Here is a 25667-nt window from a genome sequence, read left to right as displayed (position 1 = left end):
TCATCCAGTGATACAGCAAAAATATATTAACCTGCTTCCATGCAGTTAATATCATCAGGTAATGAAATTTGATAATACAGATTACACATTAACAGTCCAGTCAGCTGTGTCGGATACAGAGACCTAAAGCAGCTGATCACACACAAGACGGCAATCACTGTGCACAAACAGAAACATTTTTACTGGACCACATTCAAATTCTGAAATCAGAATAAAAAAAATACTGAATTAAAGGTCTGTGTTTGTGCTGAATGGAGGCTAAAACGTGGAGAAAGAAAAAGAAAAGTACCCAAGCTGGTCTGTGCGCATTAGCGTACAAGCAGTCCTGATAACCATGTCGCTTAGCTGAGCAGTTTAGATGAAGTTTCAAAATGCAGTTCATACCAGCCAATGCTGCTCATTCTATTTGCTGAACTAAAACAGAATGAGCTAAAAAAAAACAAAACACTTATACACTGGTTTTCACTTTTGACTACAGTTTTAGTATCGACTAAGAGTTCTGTGTCTCATCGAGTTTCTGCCCTGCCCTCTGCACTAGATTTTACATATGATACAGGAAACTTTTTATGTGTGCAGTGTTTTCGTGTTTTTATTTTTTTGGGATCATTCACAACCCTGTAGTGCAGTCTTCAATATCTGTATTTCCTTAATCATATGATCGACAATTAGCTGTCACAGCCCTAATTGATGGCAAATCTACTGATTATTGAAGATGAATCGAGTAATGAGTTTAGAAAAAGGCCAAACAACAAAAAGTGACTATGCTGAAGAATAACAAATCACGCCCTTTTGAAAATTAAAAAAAAAAAAAAGCAAATAAAGAAGCCTTTACAAAGATGTAAAGAAAACATATGTCCTTGTGTGTGCGAGAGAAAACCCTAATGTGGTAATAGATATGTCAAACTCTCTGTTGATATGTAGCTGTTATGTCACAACCTAATGGGAGACCAAGAACAAGTAGTTTTCTTCAAATTAAGCATCCCAAATATCCAAAAAGAAGGAGTCATGTTGCTTTCTAGGCTTGTGGTTTGATAAGGTTAAACTGACTCTGGCAGCACTGACACTGGAACCAAGAAAGAAAGTGCTGCAGATCAAAATTACATGCTGTTCATACAGCTGAACCATAACTAGGTCAAACTGCTTAAAAATGCAACATCTAACACAAATTCTGTTAACAGCCCCCCAGAATTTCTCTTCTTTGTTTCATATTCTGCCATGCAGTGGTTTTTTAGTTGGTGTGGCTAATGATTCTGCATTTCCTCCGTTACATTAATTAAATCTCTCCGCTCTTATACGGGCCCGTCTGTCAAAGCATTCCATTAGCATAATAAAGACAGAGCCTCCTGCATGCCTTTCAATTCAATTCCAACAGCAACGGTGACCAAGGACTTTTAGGCCCCCGCACGCTTTTAATCTCAGCACCATTTGGTGATTAATAGTGCACATGTGCATGTTCTCTGTTTATGCCTTTTGTCTGATAAATGGGCAAGTGGAGAGGCTTTGAAGATGCAGTGAGGCATTTGCGAGAGTGCGTGTTTTTATAAAGACAGCTGGACAGACTTCCATGACCTTTCCGTCTATTCATAATGTACACACTTTCACAGACAGTCACTCCAATTAGCAATTCAATTAAGAGTAATTGGTTGATGGAGTAATTAATGAGCTGATTAAGGAGACAGCATGATACACTGGGGTCAGTATTTGCCATCAGTTCTTGTTCTGAAAGTCAGAATATTATTTAGAAAGGTGGGCTTGCTTGTGTCTGAGGAAGCAGCTGCAGTTGGACAGTGTGTGGAAATGACCAATCAATTCTCCACACAGTTTCAAATGTCTGATCCCATATGTCTACACGTGTGTGTGAGTGTGCATATGAGAGAGAGAGAGAGAGAGAGAGAGAGAGAGAGACAGAGAGACAGAGACTATGGGACAGCAGGGCTGCCAGTATTTCCTGATATGCAAGTAACTGCCTGGATGTTTCCTCACATTGAGAGCAAGAGCCAGATTCATCACATGTTCCTCATTCATCAGTGAGTCATGACACAGACCCTGAAGCAACACACATACACACAGCAGCATTGCACATTAATGGTTATACAGCACTTCTACATACAAAAGTACAGTAACACACCCCCCTCCACACACACACACACACACACACAAATTACACACACCTCTCTCCCTAACAGGGTTGAGCCACTGACAGTTATTTGCATTTGTATCAAAGTAACAAATGGCTTTCTTCTCTTAGTTGATCACACTGTCTGCTCGTCACGATCATGACTTCTTAGCAGATGATTAATTGCCATATAAATGATTAAGATTAGTTAAATTGTATATTTCTTAAGAGAATGCGACAAATCCTGCAAAATAAATACCTTGAGTCTACTGGTAGCCTGGCCAGTTCCGATTTCTCCAATTATACCAAAAACACATTTGAGAATGCTGCACATACATACACACGGTCTATGCACCAGTTCATTCTCTATTTATTGTATTGTCCATTCATTGTTTTTTTGTCTTTATTGTGTGTATACATTGTCGGTCATCCCACTAGTACATCTGCACTTATGTTCTTGTCTTAATGTTTATGCACCTGAAAAGTAGCCTGTCTTTGTCTAGACGGTCTGCATGAAAAACACAGCCTCCCGCAATTCACACAACAGTCTGTATTTTACTTTAGACAAAAATAAATAAATAAAAAATGTGAAAAATAGACTTACAAATAAACAACACTGCCAGGTCCAGAACATCCACTCACCTGAAGCAGCTGTGCTGACTGAGGAGAATCATGTGAAGTCAGCAAGGTTAATTTAGACGATGTTAGCTCTCCAAAAATTCTGGAATCAAACAGCCCTACTTAGTAGCTGCCAACTGACGACAACACAGCTTGAGCTCAAATAAACAAACATTACTCACTGCTGCCCTCTAAAGGTGCTATTGAACCAAGTCAGAAGTCATTTTCATGCCTTAGACAAATTGTGTCACAACAAAATGCATTTTATGCTTTATTATTGCTATGAATGCATAAATATGAAGAAATACATATCTAATGTTTGGAATGGTCAATGTTCAAAACACAGTGTGTCAAAGCTCATAAAGAAATATGATATATGGCCATGCATGTGTGTGTGTGTGAGTGTGTCTGATAGGTAGGTAAACACGTATGTATAATATATGGATTACATATTTATTGTATGTCTGTCTGTTGCATGGATAATATGTCAGATATAAACACTGAAAGACCTTTTCAAAGCAAAAAAATCTAAATGAAATACACCAACAACATACATGCAATAAAGAAAACTTGAATACATGCCATTCATATATGAATAATACTTTGTATCACATGTTAAACATACACGTAATGTCTATATATACTGATATATGACTGAAATATATACCTCATATTTAAAAATGGCCAGTTTCAAATAAATTGCCATAGGTCATATACATCACATATGTGACTAATATAAGTTGTACATACAGGAAATATATAAATGATATTATTTGTCATATATTTGGAATCCATTTATTGCCATATATCAGGTTGTCATGTGGAAACTATACTGCATCACCAATTAATACATGAATCTGTCTCCTTCGAGGGTCTCATCTGACTTCTAACTAGACTTGAAGGCTTAACTTTATAAAAGTAAGCTGTTTTGGGAGCCATCCAGTGAAAAGGTTTATGAAGCCAATCTGTTCCGTATATAATATAAGCTCAGAATCAAGCATTTATAACTCATAAATTATCAAACAAATAACTAAAATCGAATATTGACAAGAGAATCAAGATCATATCGAACCTGAACTCGTGTGCACCACCACACCTTGACTGGCTTTACTGCGCCCGCTGCTACAGCCTGGCTGTGCTCGAGTCCAGAACACAGCAGCCCGTTCATTAAGCATGCAGCTCAAGCCCCACTGAGAAAGTGAGTGAGGGTCTACTGGGTCTGCTGAGCCACACCTCAGAGCAGAACAGCAGCACTTTCTCTAAGGCGCTTTGTTTTGGCTCCTCGTCTAGCAGACATTCTCACTTGGTTTAGAGGAATCGCCACTTCAGCGCTATTTCTTTCTTCTGGTCCGAGTACACGGTGCCGTTTCGTCTCGGCGCATGTTCGCCCTCCCTCACACAAAAGCCCCAGTGTAGTTTTCCACCGGCGTGAGGGGGCTTCTCCACATGAGCAGCATCTACCAGCCAAACAATGAGCAAGCCCATCATTTCCCATTGAGGCAAACGATCGACTGGGTAAATCTGTCAGTGGTTTGAGATCGTTTAATTAATTCACAGAAGATGTAACTTCAGTTATGTGCAATTTTTTTTTTTTGGGGGGGGGGGGGGTTATTTTCTGTATCGTCTGACCCATTTATTTAGATAAATAAATAACGTTACATTCAGACAGAGCACTCTGCTTTAGATGCTCCTCTAGAAAAACTCAAGTCGTTTTTTAATTGTGCTCTAAAAGAAGACAAAAAGGTCAGTCTTTTGCTATTTAATTTTCTTCAGTAATCTTAATCCGATTGGGATCTTTCTTTTGCGCTTCCGTTAAAAGAGGACACGCATGTGTGCAACTCCTGCAGTTGTAGCCTGTGGGCTAAAGCAAGCGGCTGAATCACAGCCACAGCAAAAGCCCTCGCTGTGTGTGTAAGGTGCATCGCCATGCATGGGCCTGGGTGCTATTTACATAAAAGGTAGCGTTAAGCAAGCAGTACACATTCACAGAAGGGAGACCTGCACTCACCTCGTGGCTGTAGGTGGGACCACCACCGGCTCTGGGGGGGTGTGTGAGTGGATCGGAGGTGTCCAGGCGGCGCGAGGTGTCAGATTTGGGCTGAATCCGAGCGTGGGACAGGGATGGAGCACAGCGTGCGAGTGTGTGGAAGGGCGGGTTTGGGCTGGATGCTGTCAGCAGAAGGACTTAATCCTGCGAGGTCTGGCTCGGCCACCCCACCCCCTCCCCTCCTGCCTGCCTGCCTGCCTGCCTGCCTTCTCTCTCTCTCTCTCTCTCTCTCTCTCTCTCTCTCTCTCTCTCTCTCTCTCTCTCTCTCTCGCTCGCTCGCCCCAGGGTTCGCGTTGCAAGGTCAGCCTGGGTAGCATGCGCTGAGAAAGACAAGTAAAATGTCGTGAAAGAGACCACATCGTTTTTACTAAAATAAAATGAGAAAAGCAATACAGAACAACAGCCCCCAAAACCCCGCCTATTTCCACCAGCTTCTGCACTTCACTGTTTGGATTAAACTATTTAGTATAATAAACGTGTTCACATTTACAGCTGTTGGGATGTCAGTATTTAATGTCTGATGTCGCAAATATCAATTTTACAATCACTGATCATAATTAACCTACATCTTTCAGCCAACGCGTACTGCAGATTTGGGCTCAGACTCTTTGAACGTTTTCGGCCACCATACAATGACAGCTCGAGGTTCGTGACGTCAGAACATATGACCGGAAAGCTATCATATGATCACTGTTTACAAAAAAACCCAGGGCTCCATTCAGTCGCTCGCGGACGAGGCTACTGTAGTTTTTCACGGTGAGTAAAGTGGTCTTTTACACCCACCGCCGCTTTAGCGAGTGTCTGTGCTGAATCTCCTGATATTCTACGGCGTGCACAGTCAGGCGCTGAGCTTTCCTACCGTTAGTTAAGCCCGGCTCTGCTGCAAAGCTAAACTTCAGGAGGAGAAACTTCGGCTGCTCAGTCCGTCAGCACTCTGTGCACATATTATCTTAGAGGCTATAGATGTGTTGGTTCAGTTCGCCTGTCGTATTACAGATAAAGTTTTTATCTGAACATCTAACTCGCATAACTTGTTTTCACTGTTGAGGAGGCTCTGATCCAAATGGAAGTGTATTATCGCCGTGTAGAGTAGAAAGTGTCCGTTTCTCCTCCTTCTGTTTTCCCAGAAGCAGTATTTCTAACTTTTGACTTTCATATATCGAAGTTATATTTAATGTTCTCGTGATTTTGACTTAGTATTGCGAAACAATGGTTTGTTTTCTAAATTTTACACTGCCTAATCGGAACCTACTTTCACTGAATTACCTGCTAGAAAACCCAACATAGATCTGCATGTTGGGTGTGGAATGCTTGCATGGTTATGCTGGGTGACCAGCAAATCCTGTACTAAACCAGCACAGATCAGTTTAGACCAGCATGGAATGCATGTTGTTCAGTGTTTGAGGTACTCACAGTACACTTGTGGCATAATTTACAATTTGCAATAACGCAGTATATGCCCACAAATATGACAATGGCATACTCTCTTGAGACCATGTGTGGAGACAAGGAGAGGGAGACTGGAGACAAGGAGAGGGAGAGGGACCCAAACAAAAGGAGCTGACATACATACTGGATGACATTCAAGACTTTTCCAATTACAGTACATCCAGGCAGCATTTGTAAACGATGTTATGAATTGTGGCTTGTCCATGACAGAACCTGGAACACCTCTGTAACATCCATTGTCTGATTTTCTTTTTTTTTTCTTTCTTCTAATTTCAATAGGCAAGTCTGTCTGTCTGTAAGTTATCTTTATGCAATGCCACACTTGCCTATTACACATCCTCCATCACCTAGACAATACTGTTTCCACCCTTTTTAGGTACATGATTGGTCTTTTACAGCAATGTATTACTGTATAAATGAATAAAAACTGTTTTAACGGTCGACTATTTGTGAAGTTTTGAGATGTTTTCCTGCCTCCCTTAGATAATTCTTGCTGCATTCGTTAAACTTTCAGTACTTTCAGACTATGTGGTAGCACATGTAGCACGCGCCTAACATACCAAAAAGGTTCAGATGCGCAAAGGAAAAAATAGAAGCATACCAGTACATTTCTTTCTTTCTTTCTTTCTTTCTTTGTTTCTTTCTTTTATTTAGATGTTTAGTGCAGGTATGCTTGTTTGAGAATTGACAATACAGTATGAATGTAATCCAATTTAAAGTGAAATGAAACAATACATAAAATTATACATGTATGAGTGCATTAATATTTATCTTTACACAATGTTTTAATCACAAATGCGAGTACTGTACAGTCCTGTTTAATCTGACTGCGTTATCAAGCTAGCTGTCAGTGGCTAAGTAAAGAAAGGTAACTGGGTAGCTAACAGATCGTGACATTTTTTTCTGTGATGTCATTGGATATAATTTAAAATGATTTTAGCAGGTAGAGTACTCCAGATAAAGTTCTACCTAGCTTGGAGCCAAGATAACTCTGTCTGTTTATAGTTTTAACATTGAGCTTTGATTTTGGTCTTCCTCTTGGATTAATCCAAAATGTCTTCAACTTTAGGACTGAAACAAAACCAACACCTCCAGATGATCAGGATAACATATTCCTCAGTAACACATTTCCACCATTTCTTAGTGTCTGACTAATTTATTGCTACTGACATTGTTCTGACAAGTTCTGCCAAAGTTATTTCTTCATTTGTCAATGTAAGGAACGTTTAAAGACAATTGTGATTAGCTGTTGATCATAATTTTGCAAAAAATCAATTATGGTTCACACAGCTCAGCTCTGTGCTCTGTTCATAATTCTGAGAGTAATTTCTGTCAGTTTTCATTAAATACTGTCATGTTTTGCACAGTCTCTGTGAAATCTCTTCTGGAAAAAAAAATGAGTGATAGCAACATGAAAATGTTAACAAATTAGCAAGATAAGGCTTCTCCCGTGAGACACCCAATTATATCTAATATGTTTTAGCAATCAAGTACTGCAGTGTATTTATTCATTCTTTGCTTTGAGTCACAATTATCTACTTTCATTCTGGTTAACAAAGTTCATGGTTCATACTGACTGCTCATTGGGCATTGACGCATTATTGATTGTGCTTATCTTAACTCTTTTAAAAAAAAATTTTATTTTTAAAGGCAATAATGAGACTTGTAATTCTCGATGACTATGACCTGGCCAGCGAGTGGGCTGCCAAATACATCCGCAACCGAATTATCCAGTTCAGGCCCAGCGCAGACAGATACTTCACTCTAGGCCTGCCAACTGGTAAGGAAAAAATGCATGATGGAAGAAAGGTTTTTCTCTCTTCATTCTTGGCAATGTATATGTGGATTTATTTTCCTTATGGGACAGAGAGAGGTCTGCGTATAATTCACTCTGTAATGTGCATGAACTGCATCTGTTCTGTCCACTTCTCAAGCAGCCTTGTCCACATATTCTGAGGAGATTGCTTCACAGTGCTTTTATTTCAGGGCTTCATGCCATCAGTAAAAATCACTATTTGAGAGTGTTGGATCATGAAATGTTCAACGTTTTACTGGTCTTTGAGTGTTGTTTTCAATTTAATGTTTCAGGAAGCACTCCACTGGGCTGCTACAGGAAGCTGATTGAGTATCACAAGAGTGGAGATCTGTCCTTTAAATATGTGAAGACCTTTAACATGGATGAGTATGTTGGTAAGTCAGTCCTACTAGCACAGATTGTTATTCTGTGAGAGAGCGCTAAACACACAGCTGATGTAATAGTCTGGTATTTCAGAATGACAGCTGCCACTGCATGTCAGCAAGTCTACATGGCATAAATTTGACTGACTAGAGGTGCACTGATGGGGTTTTTTGGAGAACAGTACTAAATCACATGACTAATTTCAGTTTATCAGCAGCACAGCTGGATCTCTTGATGAAGTTGTTTCTTGATTCTTAGTTTAATGGTAACTACAGTTAGCATCACATGTACTGTTGTACCCATAAGTCATGGTTACTTTTTTTAAATATACCAAAAAGGGGAAAATATTAAATAGAAGTTTGGTAGTTTACTTTATAAGTATTTCTGAAGTTCTATATTTAAACACAGACATAATCTGTGTTCAATAATAAATTGTCAATATATTTTTATTTTAATAAATATTCTCATTGTTATGAACAAAACCTACTACTAAATGCACATTTGGAACTGGATTGGTCGGTTATAACACTACTGACTGTAGTTACATAGCATGTTTCTGCATTTCAAGATCAATTGAAGGCACTTTGATTATACTGTTTTAATGATAAATACAGTATCTGTTGAAGATTTTGTTAAATGGTAGGCCTCTCACAGTGTACTGCTGTAGCATAGCTTTATATGGATCCCTCCTCACTATCTATGTAAAGCTATAGTTTTAGCTTTATTTACATTACTCCTCACCATGAAATGAATGGAGCAAGGGAAGGCTTGAAGCATGAAACATTTATATACATTTTTTTATTGCTGTTTTCCTAATAAATGTATGTATCTCTCTAGGTCTGCCAAGAGATCATCCGGAGAGTTACCATTCATACATGTGGAACAACTTCTTCAAGCACATCGATATAGAGCCTCAGAACACCCACATCTTGGACGGCAATGCGACTGACTTGCAGGCGGAGTGTGATGCCTTTGAACAGAAGATAACAGCAGCCGGGGGCATTGAGCTGTTTGTAGGAGGTGTGATGAGGATTTTTGGCTTTCAGCATGAGCTTTTAAAAGAACATGGCACTAATACACAGATGAGTAAGGTGCATGTGTAGTTTAAATCAGCACATGCCCCAGTAAAATTTTGTTGTGCTGCACTATAATCACTGGGGAAAAAATACCTAAGCTGTAAAGTTTACAGTCTGAACCTCAATTACTGGGTGAAACTACACAACAAAAACGTTATGACCTTACAAATTCACTACTCACAAACATTTCTGCCCTGTGCCTGTGTTTTACTTTGAACTCTTTCAATAGTCAGGCTTTACAACAGCCATTCTCAATATGGAGTTAGGTAGGTAGGTCGCTCTCACAGCATAGATGTAGAAATGCTTTTATAGCTATGTTTATTAGCAAGCCAGCCAGCCAGCCATTGAGCAGCCAGAGTAATGCTAGGGAATAACCACGTGGCCTACTTAAAAATGCATATCAGAACACTAAATGAAAGGCACTATGTAAGTTAGCAACTCATGTATTCTAGTTTCATTCAATAAACCAATAATATCATATACAATTTTTACAAGGGACTCATTTTGCAAAAAGAAAACCACACAATTTTTTGTCTCAAATGTATTCACATGCATGTGTTTGAAATTTAAAAAAATGAAAGCAAACGTAGCACAGTAAGACAAAGACACGAGGTCAAAGCAATTAAGACTGCCACAGTATCCACTGCAGTACTTTGGCACATAGAGAGCTTTTAATTGAGGCTGATTAAACAACTTTAGTTTAAGTGAAAACAGTTGAAAGTTCTTTTTTTCATATTTGGATGGGGTGGTGTTTTCAAATCTAAATTTTAATTTGAGCCTACATTGTCAACAATGTTGTCTTAAGTTTTAACTCGTGAAATTTAACCAAGTAACTTAACTGCCTGCAGATGTGTTGAACCAATCAGATGCAACTAACAACCACATGCTGTGTAGGTGACAACACAACCACAACTGACTGGCAGTTAGGTGCACGAAGATTGTCTTGGCCAAAAGAAACAAGTCTGAACTTTAATTTACACAAAATAATTAAAATAATTTAAATTGCGGTCACAATAGTTGTTAGAAAAAAATCACAATTAGTTGTTTTCCCCAAATTGTTCAGCCCTATGATTGACAAGCAAAGAGACTTAGCTGTGCCCCCTTAATTTAGTGTTCCCCAGTACAGCCAGCAGTCTGGGAGCACCTCTGGTCTAAAGAAACGTGTAATTAACCCTAAGCCGAAGTAATATGCACTGTTTGTTCTACAGTGTTTTGCTCAAGTTTAACATGATGTACAGTTTGAATTCATGGTAATAATTGGAATATGTTTCCATCACTCTCTCCTCTTATTTTGGCAGGTATTGGGCCAGACGGCCACATTGCCTTTAATGAGCCTGGTTCCAGTTTGGTGTCGAGGACGCGAGTGAAGACTCTGGCTAAGGACACTATAGTAGCCAATGCTCGTTTCTTTGGGAATGACTTGTCTAAAGTCCCCACCATGACTCTTACTGTTGGCGTGGGGACGGTTATGGATGCTAGAGAGGTAAAAGCCACTCACACCTGCTAAACTAAATGATTAACAGATGAGTCAAATCAGGTGTATTTGAGCAGGAAAACTATCAGACCATGCTGGACACTGGCTCTACATTTTCTAGTGTCATTGTCCAGCTGATACACTACATACACTATCAAATGCAGCAACCGTCCATTAGTGCATGAATTGCTGTTCATCTTTATTCTGCAAACCAAATATCACCTGATTTTTGCAATCAACCTGTTACCTGCCTCATATTATATGTCTGGTTCTAAGAACATCATCATGGCTGTATTGTAAAGAATTCTGTGATCTGTGTTGCACTTGCAGGTTATGATCCTGATCACTGGTGCACACAAAGCCTTTGCCCTGTATAAGGCCATAGAGGAGGGGGTGAACCACATGTGGACAGTATCTGCCTTCCAGCAGCATCCTCGCACCATATTTGTCTGTGATGAGGATGCAACACTCGAGCTCAGGGTCAAGACGGTGAAGTATTTCAAAGGTATGTGAGCACAATTGCATTTTAGCTCATGTAGAGTAGACTGGGGCTGAATTTTGCCTAAGAGCCTTTTTACATAAAGTTTGTTGTTGTATGCCTTTTCAAAGACAGCTTTGTAGAGCAGTTTGTCCGTGCCCTATGAGCTCATATGACTAAAACCGGCATTTTAGCTGTCGATGATGTAAAAGAACCCCTTTACTTTCTCTCTCAGTAAACACAATGCAGTGTTTGTTTACTACTTCCTGATTCCACAGTATTTGCTGCATTTTTTATTAGTTGCATTTCCTAATAGTTCTAATGCTTTTCCCCCTTAATACAGCTTCTTGCTGTTTCCTGGTTCCACAAGATTTAGCTGAATAGCTGAATTTCTTCTTCATTACCCCTGTACCGTAATGCTTTTATTTCCTTACAGCAGGTTAGGTTTCAAGAGGGGCATAAAATGTTTTAGAATATTTACCAGTATGATCAGTATAAGCACAGTGTTCGAATAACAATCGCTAATCCCCTGAGTATGTTAATCATTCCTCGCTGCCACTGATTTGCCCCTCATTTAGGCATGTGTTCTTTATTACAGGGCTAATGCATGTTCACAATCAACTGGTGGAGCCCATGCACAGCGTGAAGAACTATAAGGATTAAGGATGGGGACATGCAATTTTATGTCTTAAGGGAGTGAAACAAAATATTTGCACCAGTTTACAGTAGAAGAAAATGGTTTCAGAGACCGCAGCAACCTCCGAATGTAACAAAGGTGGCTGAAAAAAAACAGTGAGAATGGCATGTCCCACTGATCTATGTAGACGCCTTTGCATTTGAACTGTTGACTTCTATCCATAGGCTTGATCTTCAGTGGTTTCCTAATGCACTCCAGAAAAGCACACTTCTTCTCTGCCAACTTGAAACAACAGGGTAGAAAAACAATAATGTGGTCTGAGTTTTATGGAAAGTTCAGTTTAAGGGAAATCAGTTTTGGCATTTGATTGTTACTAAGGTTTAACTCTTGTATGAAAACACTGACTTCACTCTCGTCAACTCTAACGCCCATTTCATTTTTCAATTAACATGCCATTTAATTTTGTACTGTTATTTCACATGACTGGAACGTGTTACTTGTAAAACAAAAAAGTCATGATGTTTGTTATTCCTAATAATCCAGTTCAGCATAAAACTAACTTTGCATATCTGTCTTGGGTTACAAGAGGTACTTTACACGGTTGACTCCTTTTGTTCTTTCAAAGCTGGAAATTTATATATCCTACAACACTCCAGCCTTTTATTATTTTGTTATGGACTGGATCTCAGAGCCTTTACATATGCTTACTGTAACATTTCTTGCTGGAATGTAATTACTCACGTTTAGTCTTCAGTGATTGGTCTCCATTTCTTCAGGTTCTTCCAGAAGTCCTAGTCCTGGAGAAATCCTGCCTTCTACTGCTCTTACATTGCTCTGATTCAACCCATTAACAAATTAATAAGGCCTTTAAATGATGAATCGGTTATGCAAGAACATGGAAAAACTCTTTAACTAGGGCGATTTAGCTCACTCCATCCAGAACTGTAGTACAGTAGTGGTTGTTTCAACCATGTACCATAAAAACAGTTATTTCAGTGAGCTTTTTACTTCATGTTAGAGAGCTCATTACAAGTGACTGTACTGTCATTGTTCCCATGAAATTCATGGGGTATTCCCTCTATTGAAAGTGTCTAAAACACTCCAGTGATAGAATTGGAAAGCACTGCTCTGGATTGCCTCTTAAATTCAACAGTAAAAGGAGTTGGCGTTCAGTGCTAGAGACTTGAGTGACTTGCGTGTTTATTTGGGACCAGTATTACCTGCTTTGTCGTCCTTTTTCTGACACTTATTATCTGGACACTTTGTTGGGATCAGAAAGAATCTGTTATATGATAGTTGCTGAGTGACCTTGGTCTTCTGTTTTGGAAAATAAACACTTAAAACATCAGTGCCATTTATTAAATAGTACTGAGCCTCATTAACATGAGCATGTTCTGTATACTTTTCCAGATCTGTGTATCAATTAATATTATTTCTGTTCTGTTCTCTGCTCTTTTACTTTTATAAGAGGTCATGGCAACCGGCACATTTTAATTGTACTCTGTATAAACAGGTCTGTGCTTGGTATGTTAAAGCTTGTAACCTGTAGTTACTTCTAAAAATCTGATTGTATTTCTTTTATACTTCAGTATTTTGAGTAATCTGATGAAAATGCCCCTGTGAATAGTGATGTCAACAGGAATATTAACATCTTTTTTTTCTGTTTATAAAAATGTTTCCATTCACCTCTTTATTCAACATGAAAATGCTACCAGATTTGCACTTATGCCAAATCTGCCTTTCATATCTTATTTTACATGGTTGTAGGGATAATAAACTTTTTGGGTTGAGATGTTTTTGTCTTAATGATATAAATGAATTATTTGCTTGTTTAAGTGGTCATACTGTCAACTACTGGAGTTATATACAATCACTGTACACTTTCCTTTACAGTCCTCCAAGTTCTAGGTATTAACTTTAAAAGAATATGGTGCAAGGGTCTAAGTAACATGATGGTACGTTCCAAGAAAGTTAAACTAATGTTATAGTGATACACCAACTGGGTTCTGTGTATTAAAAAGGTAAGTTTGAAATACAGACTCTAAAGTACTGTGTAACTACACTGAGTAAAATAATGCCATTAAGCAGTCAGTCTAACTAAATTACGCCAAAGTGCATCCACTGCCAAAAAGAACACCAAACTTTTGCCTATTTGTTCTATTAATTTCCTAAGTGAAAATATGTTGACATCCTCTACAGAGACCTTAACTACACCACTGTACTCAGAATTATTTCTTTTATCTATATGGCCCTTTTTATAGCTTGTTTTGTCCAATATGTTAAAACTCAGAAAATAAACTGTAATTGTACACTAAAATGCAGGGTGTGCCATTTATATGGATACACCCAAATAAAATGGGAATGTTGGTGATATTAACTTCCTGTTTATGGCACATTAGTATATGGGAGGGAACTTTTCAAGATGGGTGGTGACCATGATGGCCATTTTGGATCCAACTTTAGTTTTTTTTCAATGGGAAGAGGGTCATGTGACACATCAAACTTATTGAGACTTTCACAAGAAAAACAATGGTGTGCCTGGTTTTAACGTAACTTTATTTTCATGAGTTATTTACAAGTTTCTGACGATTATAAAATATGTTCAAAGTGCTGCCCATTGTGTTGGATTGTCAATGCAACCCTCTTCTCCCGCTCTTCACACACTGATAGCAACACCGCAGAAGAAATGCTAACACAGGCTTCCAGTATCCGTAGTTTCAGGTGCTGTACATCTCGTATCTTCACAGCATAGACAATTGCCTTCAATGATCAATCCACTTTGGAAGCTGACACGTTCCCTGAGTTTTTCCAGCGCGATGGTGCACCACCACATTTTGGGTGTCAGGTCTGAGCATTCCTAGATGAACAGTTTCCTGGAAAGTGGATTGGTCGTCGTGGGCCAGTTGAATTTCCCCCAAGGTCTCCCGATCTGACCCCCTTAGACTTTTATCTTTGGGGTCATCTGAAGGCAATCATCTATGCTGTGAAGATACATCGGAAGATTCCAACCGATGTATTAAAATACTCCTCAAATAGTTGTTACATAATTACAGTCCATTCTTAAATTATACAAGTCAGTAGCAGTGTTTTAAAACAAACACATAATTCATGTTTCAAGGTGTCCTCATTTCATCACTCTGAGATAAATATACTAGCAGGGTTGTTAAAACTCATTGCAATGTAACTTCTACTTCTTTTTCAGTACGTTAATGAAAGCATCTTTTGGGACCTCCACATTTCCGATGCGCCTCATTTTCTTCTTGCCCTCAGCTTGCTTCTTCAACAGTTTCATTTTTCGAGTAATATCTCCTCCATACTGTTGGAAACAGTAGATTCATAACAATACAAGAGTTAAATAAGTACAGTACTGTGTAAAAGTCAGAGATGGCCCTTTTGTTTATTTCCCAGCCAAAACAAGAAAAACAAATACAAATTACTTATTTTTCAGCATCAAGAAAAAAGCTGAAAAAATACATTTAAAAGAAAATTAAACTAAAGCCTCCAACTCTATCACACCTATCTTTATTCAATTTGTCCACTCTACGTTTGTGCACTCTACTGCCACTTTAAATCTTAAAACCAGTTACAGCTGTGTCCTCCCAACAAAAGCTGTTCCCAAAGAAGTCTCTGAAGTTATGTTCCCCTTCAAAGAGACACCAACATTCACACAGGCAACTATCCAAACACACAGTACATTAACTGCCTCACAGATTTCTTTCTCTTGTGCATCTAAAATGGCTAAAGGAGATGTTTCTGAGGACATTAAATAGAACATAACCCATATGTCCTTGCCTAGAGAAGAGGAATGTCAAAGGAAAACAAGTGAAAAAAGGAGTTTTCAAAATTGGAGTAAAAAAAATGATTAAAATATAGAGAAAATGAGATTCCATGCAAGACGTGGCAGACCACCAAAACTTTTACTATCAGATATTCGACAGTAAAGCTTATCAAACACTAAAGCTTTCATCAAGAGAGAGGAGAAAATAAAACTCTACTTTTGCTTGAGATACGAAAAAATCCATAGGTCTTTCTGTCCATCCTTTCACCATGAGAAGACAACACTATGATTCTGAAAGGATGTGTAGCTGTTAAGATTACTGAAAAAAGGAAATGGGCAAAAAGTGGAAATGGACATTTAAGATGTATAATTAGGTTTTATGAACCAACGACTAAACCGCCAATGACTTTAGGAACGGGCATTACTTGAATTGTCCATCCATCCATCCATTTTCCAAGCCGCTTCTCCGTCAGGGTCGCGGGAGGTGCTGGAGCCTATCCCAGGACACCCTGGACAGGTCGCCAGTCCATCGCAGGACAGACAGACACAGACAGTCACTCACACACTCACACCTAGGGGCAATTTAGCACGTCCAATCAACCTGACTGCATGTCTTGGACTGCGGAGGAAACCCATGCAGACACGGGGAGAACATGCAAACTCCACACAGAGAGGACCCCGGTCACCCGGCCCGGGGAATTGAACCCAGGCCCCCCTCGCTGTGAGGCAACAGCACTACCCACCACGCCACCGTGCCGCCCTACTGATTACGTGAAAATATAATCAACTTCTCAAAATCTCCCAAAAAGAATGTAAACAGGAAATACTAAAAAAATTAGATGATATTTTAAATTTTGAGGGCTTCTTTGTAATTTTCTGTTGAATATGTTGCTTGCTTTTTTACGATGCAAAAAAGTGAATAACGTATACTTAAAGCCCACTTTGACTGGAAATTAAACAAACAAAATGTGGTCTTTTGCACAGCATTGCACATCAATAAAATTGGAAGCAAATGTATAATAAACAAGAAACAGAAAGACACTTACACATTTTGCAAGAACATTCTTTCTGTATGCTTTGATCCTGAGGAACGACACAGAAATATATAAAAATAAATAAATATTTCAAACCAAACTCTAGGACAATTAGCATTTAAATACAGCCCATGTTAAGAAATGGGCAACAACACTCACGTTTCTCTGGCGATGACTTTGCTCCCAATAGCTGCCTGCACAGCAATTTCAAACATCTGTCTGGGAATAGAGTCCCTCAGCCTCTCACACATGGCTTTCCCCATGCTATACGCTCGGTCTCTGGAAGCAGCAACACAGCAAAGGACTCTCATGAAACTACATACAGTGCTGCCAAGTGCAACTGGACGTTGGTTACTCAGATTACCAGTCATGCATTTACATCTTGCTGCACTTACTTGTGAACAATAGTGGTGAGCTCTTCCACTGGTTTCCCATTCAGCAGGAAATCAATCTTAATGAGTTCAGCTGGTTCATACCCAGCATCCTCATAGTCAAAGCTGGAAAAGAAAACTGCACTATAGTGTCAAAATGCTGAATCAGACTTAAACGATGGCTCAATTCTCAGAAGGCTTACTGAAAAACTGTAGCAAAGCTTATCAGTAATATTACCTCGCGTATCCTGAGGACATGGACTTAAGTTGGTCATAAAAATCCACCACAATCTCATTTAGAGGAAACAGATACTTCATCATTACTCGATGGTCATCAATGTACACCATGTTCTTCTGAATGGCTCTGCGGCTCTGAACAGAAATTGTGTTATGGTAGCTGGAAGTTTGCTACTCTTTGTCAAAAGCAAATTAGTCCTGAATTGAAAAGCAATTAGAAGAGAGGCACTAGAGTCTGAGGATAATCACTCAATAGAATGAGTATGGATGTGAACACAACAACTTGAACAGAAGACAAACTACACTCTTTTTTTTTTCTTATGAAAAAAAGAATCCATGTGACCCATCAAGTGTCATGGTTCTTTGTCTTATTTTGCTCACATTTCAGCACAGTATGTTTACATAAACTTTAAAGCACAATTCAAAATAACTGCATTTATTTTGACCATAGTTCATTATTCTCTTTAATTCAATGTCATGAAAAAACATCTGAACTACCTTTCTAAAACAGCATGCTAGCTTACGCACAGAGCTCCACAATTTACAGTGCAACTCACTGGGCAGAAACTAACCTGATACACAGCAGATTAAAACGCACTAGGACTAAACAAGGTAACTATTTGCAAAAAACATTTTCATGTTTTAAACTTACTTTTACTTGGATTGGCACTTTTTAAAACTTTAAATAGAAATCTGTCTTTCCCCCCCCATTTCTTTTTGAAACACTGCATCAAACAAACCTAACTTTCAACTTCTAAGGCCTAAAAGAGTATAAAACAGAAAAATTTTTAAAGAGTTTTTAAATTTCACCAGGCAGAGGCTCATGATCTTTCCGGTGAAATCATCAGGGGTAATAATAGTTCCTATCACCATTGGCTCCAGGTATTCCACCACCTGAGACTTGTCTGGGAATTGGGCCGGGTTTACAATGGTCACCACCTCCTGCCCATACTCCTGTACAGCACAGTAATATGATCAGTGGCTCAAACAGAGAATCTGTATGTCCTGCCATCCTCAAAATATTACTCTTATGTTAGACACTCTGACATATGTTTGTAGATACTATACGCAGAACATTGCCCTTATGAGGTTGGCAATATGACAGTTTAATTGTTATCAAGATACAATGCCTCATCGTGACAATGCTTTTCTGAGCAAATCCCAGACATCGTCCATAGAAAAAACACAGCATGACTGTTCCACAAAACAAAGAGCATAATTAGTCCTGTTTAATTGGTTTTAGTGCAGAACAGTGTGTGAAATGTTGAATAAAAATCATTGTACTCATAGTTTTTGAGGACTGTGATGCTAAATATGACATTACTGGTGCATTTTTGAATCAGTGTCAAAACATTGTGATCCAGTGTATCATGAAAATGTCTTAAATATTGTGATATGACATTATTGCCATGTCACCCACCACTATCTAAGAGGTTGTATCTTCTGTTATGTATGTATTTCAGTTGAATAACCTTTAAAGGAAAATTACCATTCAGGAGATATCAAAAGCATGGTGCTTTATAATATTAATTATCCAACATTACTGATATACAGCTCCTTCAAACAAGCTGCAAAATTCTGCTGGCATGCAGAATCTAAACTTTCAATTGTTTTGCGGACAGAAAAAAAAACACACTTTACATACACATTTACATTTTTTTGTCATTTAACATGAAAACTAACAGAAAAAAAAAGCACAGATCCAAACCTGTCAATACAGAATGTAATAGAAATGTAATGTGACTACGGATTAAATATGTAATTACACACACACATGAGCAGTATATCAAAATGAAAATCTAACTTTCAGCTTCTGAGGTTTAAAAAAGTACAAAAGAGTACAAGTCATACCTTTATTAGTTTGGGGGAGGACATGACAGCTTTGTATGGCACAGTTGGAGCTGTGACTATTACAGAGGCATTATACTCCTGCTCCAAACGCTGGTTAAACACCTCCATATGCAATAAACCCAGAAATCCCAACCTAAGAAAATGAGAAAGAAAAAAAAAGCATCTGTGTGAGAATATCATCATGTCACAGACTAAGAGATCTGCTATAACATCAGTAGGGCAGTGCGGCCATTTATTTTACTCTGACCTCCACCCAGCCCCCAGGGCCAGACTGCTGTCTCTCTGCACAGTCACACTGGAGTCATTCAGAGTCAGCTTCTCCACAGCACTACGCAGCGTCGTGTACTCTGACTGGTCCATCGGATAGATCCCTACAACATGACAAATTTAATGCCATTCATTTGGAACAATGGCTTGGTCCACTAATACATTCGTGACACACTGAATGTGGCTGTTTTTTTTTGAGGATGTTTAGTCATTTTGTGTAGGAACTAGAAGACACTACAATTTGTCACAGTTTGCATTTTTGCATTTATAACAAAAATCACATTATCAATGACAAGGCAGGTCTCTTCAAGCGAAAGAAAACTAATTTTCATGTTATTTAGAACAGATGATGCATCTGTAATTCAGTGGGAATGCATGGAAAATTCTACAGTTGTATGCAAAGATTTTAACACACTTAAGGTTTTAAGACCCCTGGCCAAATGACATATTTTCTTGATTTTCTAAGTGAAAATAGGTTAACACATCCTCTATAGGAAACAGACTTAAACAAGGCTTTTTCCAGCCAATTTTAACATACAAATTCTGTTTGCTGCTGAGAATAACATTTCAATAAATAAAACATAAAATACGAAATGTAACTTTCATACATGCCACGTTTTATGTTTATTTTCCCACCAATATGTTGAATTCAGCAAATAAACAGTATTTGTGCATTAAAATGTGCAGATGTGTGTTCTCTGTAGAGGATGTGTTAACGTATTTTCACTTAGGAAATCAATAGAACGTGTAATTTGACCAGGGTGCCTAAACTTTTGTACACAATTGTTTGTAATTCAACAAGGTAGAAAAAGACAACATAAGCTATTGTATTTCAAGTAAATATACCTGCAAACACCATGGATTTAGCAGGTTTGAAGCCCGGCAGCGTCTCTACTGGCTGCTTATGGAGATACAGGGTGTCTCCAATCTGAGCCTCTTTCACCTCCTTCATTCCGGCTATCACGTAGCCCACCTGTCCCGCGTAGCTGAGATAAAACCAGTGTTAGGGCACCAGAATGATTCAAACATGAATATGGTAATTACTGTACAGGTATCATTTCTGACAAAAACAAAACTGAATTTTGCGAACTACCACTTTTCCTCCTCATATTCTGATATTAACCAAACAGAAAGACTGGTTCAATTGACTAAAATATTTTTATACTCAAAAATATAACATAGAAAACAAAGCCATAGATTAGGGGTCTCAAACTCTCCTCCTGAAAATCTACTTTCCCAACAGAGTTTAGTTCCAACCTACTGCCTCCCCCTGACTGAAAATGACTGATTTAGAGCCAGACGATCCAGGACTTCTGAAGACTTTAATTAGCTGGAGCAGTTGTGGCTGACTGTGGTTGGAACTACACTCTGCAGGAAGGTAGATCTCCAGGGCCAGGGTTGGTAACCACTGCTGTAGATGTAGAAGAGCTTCTTACAGCTTCTCTGTGGGGTGTTCATCTGGTCTCAGGATTCCCAGTTCATTGACCTCATATGTCTTTCCCATGTGTGCTGAGACAATTCTGTCTCCCTTAGAGACCTGTCCTCCAAATACAGCGATATTGGCTACCACTCCTCTATAGTGGTCGAAAGTGGAGTCAAAGACCAGAGCTTTAAATGGTTCTTCAACTTTAGCTGTAGGACTAAACAGTCAATTTGAAAAACAGAAACAGGTATTAGAGACTACGCAGAGTACATTCATAAAGAGAGGCTCCAAAATCATTGGCCGTAAACTCACGAAGGTATCCTCTTCACCACCTCTTGAAGAACCTGATCCACATTTGTCCCTAGTTTTGCCGAAATCTAAAGACAAAGATTTCCAAAAACTAGTCATAACTAAACGGTAACTAAACAGGTTTGTTGAGTATATCATTTACAATGTGGTGGCATTACAACCGATGCTACAGTGCCAATGCTAGCAATGTACCAGTACAGAAGTGTTGTGAATAAACTAAGTGCAATGTATTTCATAAAGTAAAACAACAGTTTTCATTTCAACCCATACTCACCCTGATACACTCCTCCTTTGGAATATCAAAGATCTTTTCAATTTGCTTCTCCACTCTCTCAGGATCTGCATTTTTCAAATCAATCTGACAGCAAAGTCAAAGAATTTGTTTATATAACCTGAACTGTCTATTTAAGAATAGATTATTTTATGTTTTTAATTTTAATTTATGTGCTTACCTTATTTATAATTGGTATGATGGTGAGCTGAGCTTCAAAAGCCAAGTAGAAGTTGGCCACTGTTTGTGCTTGTATTCCCTTTAAGTGTTACAGAGAAACACATACATTTGAATTTATGAAACACAAGTCACAACTCCCAAAGTAATTTGTTTTTCACATTTGTATTGAGACTATATATCAGCAATTTATATGTATAAATAAATTTATATATAAATTTGTATATTTATATTTTTTTATATATATAATTTATACTTCAGTGCTAAAAGCTGCTGTGGATTTTTATACATATTTTCTAAAAAATGTTATAACAATATTTCTTACTACCCATACATACATACATACATACATACATACATACATACATAATATATATATACATACATACATTATATATATATATAGTAAGAAGTACTGTGTTATAACATTTCATTTTAGAAAATATGTATAAAAATCCACAGCGGCTTTTAGCACTGAAAGAATGCTTTTCAAGCCAGTGCTTTTAATTCTCTTAAAATGAAAATTTCACTTGAAAATGCTAAAAAAAAAATGGTGAAGAAAGTAAGTCAGGATGTGTTAGTAGCAACTTGGCATCAATTAATCCTAAGATGTCTATTCTTGCAGGCTTCATTCACTATTATCAACATTCACATTTTTAAGTGAAGTATTCCTTTGACGGGTAGAAAAAGAGTTCCACCTGATTTGCATCGACTATGAGCAGAACTCCTTGGCAGGCCGATATGGAGCGTGACACCTCATAGCTGAAGTCAACATGACCCTAAACACAGAAAAAAGAAGACTTCAGGGGTGAAGACTTTAAGCAAAGCTCAGGCAAAGCTTGAAAGCATAAATACTTGACAAATACACAAAACTAATATGTTTTATATTATTTGCTCTGATTTTGACAGTTTAAAAATAAGGGAAAACAGTCTTCCATTCATTTTAACTTAAACTGTACCATTTCAAATTTTCAAGGGAAATTACACTGATTTTTCATAACTGGATCAATCAATCACTGAGATGTCAATAAAGTCATTCAGAGTTGTGTGATATGAAATCTACTCTTCTTGCTAAACACATATTTGCCTCACAATGGTGTTATTAGGAACCCAGGGTTGTGAGGTCTACAATGCAAATATAGCCATTGTGTACTATCCACAACAACCAGTGAACCTACACGTGTCTTCTGAGTGTTTATTTGTAAATATGATGGTGGTAAATCTGAGAAGAGAAAAAAACAAAACAATGCAATCAGGACATCAAGTACTATATTAGCAGCCATTACATCTGATATCTTTTTATGAGCTAACTTTAGAGGAAATAAATGCTGCAGGCGCCTGGTTCCTACTGCCACAACAATTTGAACAATTTTAACTCTGCAAGTTTCTCTTGATCACATGCTCTTAACCATTTCACATCAGAGAGCTGGTTTGTGTCGGGCTCTTTATATATTTGAATGACTTTGTTTACATCTTACTGATTTAATTATGCAGAATTGTTAAAAACCTATGCAAATTTCCCTTCAACTATATGATTAGCGTGAACAGTGATTCCCCTCCCCCTCTGCTGACCGGTGTGTCAATAAGGTTGAGTAGGTAAGTCTGCCCTTCATGCTGATAGAACAGAGAGGCAGTCTGGGCCTTTACAGTGATTCCCCTCTCTCTCTCCACCTGGAGCTTATCCAACACCTGCTTATTACACTCAGTCTTTGCAATGGCACCTGCATAAAATGAAGGGCAAAGGATCATAAGGCAAAGTTAACCACACAGACCTACAGACTAGGATTTTACAGTGACTAAGAAAGAGACTTATTGGAGACATAAAACACCTGTCAACTCCAACAGTCGGTCAGCTAGGGTGCTTTTTCCATGGTCAATATGAGCGATGATGCTGAAATTTCTTATTCTGTCCACAGGAAACTCTGACATATCAATATGCTGCTGAAAGAAAGAAAATCAAGATGATTTTGCTACATATTCAATACGTTTCATTGGTTTTAACAGTGTTATTTTTTCCATTATTTAAGTCCATCTTATTAAATATTATTTTATGGCCTTGTTTTTTTTCTATCTTACACCCTGTTATAAAGAAACAACAATAACATCAGCTAAACCAGGACCAGACCGGCTTAGGCCAGCACTGAATTCATGTTGATCTGTACTGTTTTTTGTCCTGCAGGGAGGTCTAACTTACTGCTCAGGCAACTTATTCAATAGACAGACTTATTAATTAGGCATCATACATCATTTACTGATTATTTACCTTCTGAGCTGATGAGCTGTACTGTCTCGCACAGTGAGTGGACAGAGTGGACAGACAGCCTGTCTTCATCCATCTGTGTCTGATCAGAGTGAAGGGCTGAGTGGAGCCCCGACTTCTCCGCTTTATTCTACAGATCTTAACACGAGGGGAGCGGCCAGCGAGCGACAGGACACTGACCACCGCTCTCAGTAACAGCTGCATAGCAAGCGGCTGAACTAGGCTGAGCTAAAGAAGGTAAATCTAGATCTGTTAAGCTCCCCCGTTCGGGTCGGCAACGCAACGTTCGTGTTCAGAATAGAGAAATAAAATAAGCCATCTCCACTCCTTCACAGACTTTCATATACAGACATTCACAGCTTGATCATGGCTTTACTCGTGTGTTACAGGGAGCCGCCATGTCTAGATGAAAAGTCACCTCGTCAATTTGTCTTTTAAAACCTTCAGAAACATACACATGAGCGCCCCCTACTGTAACGGAGAGTGAAATGACCCTTGATGCTCTGCTGCGACACAGTAGGAAAGAGCGGTAGGCCAGTAGAGCTGTGCTGCATTTATTAGTTGGGTTGAATTATTTAAATATTTATTTTAATTCGTTGATTTTGCGCTGCTCTCAGTAGGGTTTCTGTATTCACTGAAAACCATCGTTCAGTAAGAAGCGCAAGTACTGCAGCTGCACAAATACCAAATGATCTCATTTCCACACTTCTTAAAAATGTCTCCACAATGTCAGGAGAAGGGGAAACGTTCCTTTTTTTTATGTAAGTTAATGTGAAAAGATTTTATTCCAAGCAATTTTGGAGCATTTCTATTGGTCAATTAATCATAAAAAAAAACTGTCCAAAATCTAAAAGTCCATACAAATATTGCTGTTAATACAAAACCAAACTATTACATTACTTTTCTGTTCATTATGAAAAGTCCACACAATGTAAAGGTCAGCTGGTGTCTTCAGCTTATGTAAAAAAAAAAAAAGGTAAAAAAACGAAAAAGAAAAACAAAGACAAACGTATTGATAAATGGTAAATAAATATTACATGAGCAAGAATTTTATAGATGTTATAGAAGTATATGTATACCACTATAGAAATACTCTAGAAGGATGATATAGAAATAGTATACTTCCTTATAGTATTTACTAAATATCTTTAATTTGCAAGCGTATATTTTAATATGACACGTTTAACATAAAGCAGAAAATGTGGCTACAGTTTTGAAACATGCCACTAGAGGCAAACCTGAAATAAACTGAAAGTGCAGTAGCTGCAAAGCAGCCATATTTCAATAAAATAATTTTAAACAATAATATTTTTATTCATAGAAAACATTTGATTTTTAAGGAACCAGCTCTCCTCGGCCATACACTGATGTATCTCACACACCCACACCCACACACACACACACACACACACACACACACACACACACACACACACACACACACACACACACACACACAAACTAGAAACACTAGAAAACGTTAGCATTCCAGTTACATATGCATTTCGCCCAAGCCATGTAGCATGTGAATTCTTTCGACGGGGAAACACTGGATGACTGTATTCCAGTTTCAAGAAGGAAAAAAAAGATAAAAGTCACAAAACAACCTGTTTAA

The 25667-nt window shown here is 38.3% G+C and overlaps 3 protein-coding genes across 8 annotated transcripts in view; 1 reads left to right on the top strand and 2 right to left on the bottom strand.

Moving 5' to 3' along the window:
- frmpd1b (FERM and PDZ domain containing 1b) overlaps window positions 1–4966 on the bottom strand; it is a 43203-nt gene extending 38237 nt beyond the window's left edge. The window contains exons 1-2 of one of the 5 annotated variants that reach the window (XM_037540527.1): window positions 4743–4966; window positions 4038–4191 (exon numbers count right to left, since the gene is read on the bottom strand). The gene's annotated coding sequence lies outside the window, so the exon portion shown is untranslated. Of the gene's footprint in view, window positions 1–2758; window positions 2838–3806; window positions 4008–4037; window positions 4192–4742 lie in introns of those variants that run through there. The other 4 variants (XM_017704060.2, XM_017704062.2, XM_017704059.2 and 1 more) reach the window with 4 other exon arrangements.
- Window positions 4967–5418: 452 nt separating this feature from the next.
- Window positions 5419–13866, top strand: gnpda2 (glucosamine-6-phosphate deaminase 2). The gene is made up of 7 exons (XM_017704058.2): window positions 5419–5537; window positions 7881–8010; window positions 8319–8420; window positions 9247–9429; window positions 10784–10968; window positions 11290–11464; window positions 12036–13866. Exons 2-7 carry the CDS (start codon window positions 7887–7889, stop codon window positions 12098–12100), a joined length of 834 nt encoding a protein of 277 aa, XP_017559547.1. The 5' UTR covers window positions 5419–5537; window positions 7881–7886; the 3' UTR covers window positions 12101–13866.
- A 1086-nt stretch (window positions 13867–14952) lies between these two features.
- On the bottom strand, window positions 14953–24538 carry guf1 (GTP binding elongation factor GUF1). 2 transcript variants are annotated; one of them, XM_017704057.2, is made up of 17 exons: window positions 24056–24538; window positions 23622–23730; window positions 23365–23513; window positions 22491–22571; window positions 21797–21874; window positions 21619–21702; window positions 21348–21412; window positions 21049–21252; window positions 20459–20598; window positions 19593–19716; window positions 19346–19478; window positions 18305–18448; window positions 17496–17629; window positions 17282–17383; window positions 17046–17165; window positions 16899–16935; window positions 14953–15390 (listed from the first exon to the last, which is right to left on the bottom strand). In XM_017704057.2, the coding sequence occupies exons 1-17, from the start codon at window positions 24254–24256 to the stop codon at window positions 15262–15264; spliced, it is 2034 nt and encodes a 677-aa protein (XP_017559546.1). In that variant the 5' UTR covers window positions 24257–24538; the 3' UTR covers window positions 14953–15261. The 2 variants fall into 2 exon arrangements, with proteins under 2 accessions (XP_017559546.1, XP_017559545.1); XM_017704056.2 differs by having other exon boundaries at window positions 23622–23733; window positions 24056–24535.
- Between the last annotated feature and the right edge of the window lie 1129 nt (window positions 24539–25667).

This window comes from Pygocentrus nattereri, chromosome 8 (assembly GCF_015220715.1).
Source record: "Pygocentrus nattereri isolate fPygNat1 chromosome 8, fPygNat1.pri, whole genome shotgun sequence".
Lineage (NCBI taxonomy): Eukaryota > Metazoa > Chordata > Actinopteri > Characiformes > Serrasalmidae > Pygocentrus > Pygocentrus nattereri.
This window is presented reverse-complemented; position numbering and strand designations above follow the sequence as displayed.

What these genes read in the sequence shown, in the direction of transcription:
- gnpda2 (XM_017704058.2), top strand. Translation starts at nt 7,887, where the DNA reads ATGAGACTTGTAATTCTCGATGACTATGACCTGGCCAGCGAGTGGGCT. An exon ending in CACTCTAGGCCTGCCAACTG is followed by an intron (nt 8,011 to 8,318) that starts GTAAGGAAAAAA and finishes TTAATGTTTCAG; the next exon opens with GAAGCACTCCACTGGGCTGC. An exon ending in TAACATGGATGAGTATGTTG is followed by an intron (nt 8,421 to 9,246) that starts GTAAGTCAGTCC and finishes GTATCTCTCTAG; the next exon opens with GTCTGCCAAGAGATCATCCG.
- guf1 (XM_017704056.2), bottom strand. Translation starts at nt 24,256, where the DNA reads ATGCAGCTGTTACTGAGAGCGGTGGTCAGTGTCCTGTCGCTCGCTGGC. An exon ending in GCCCTGGGGGCTGGGTGGAG is followed by an intron (nt 19,479 to 19,592) that starts GTCAGAGTAAAA and finishes TCATTTTCTTAG; the next exon opens with GTTGGGATTTCTGGGTTTAT. An exon ending in CCTCCCCCAAACTAATAAAG is followed by an intron (nt 18,449 to 19,345) that starts GTATGACTTGTA and finishes TGTGCTGTACAG; the next exon opens with GAGTATGGGCAGGAGGTGGT.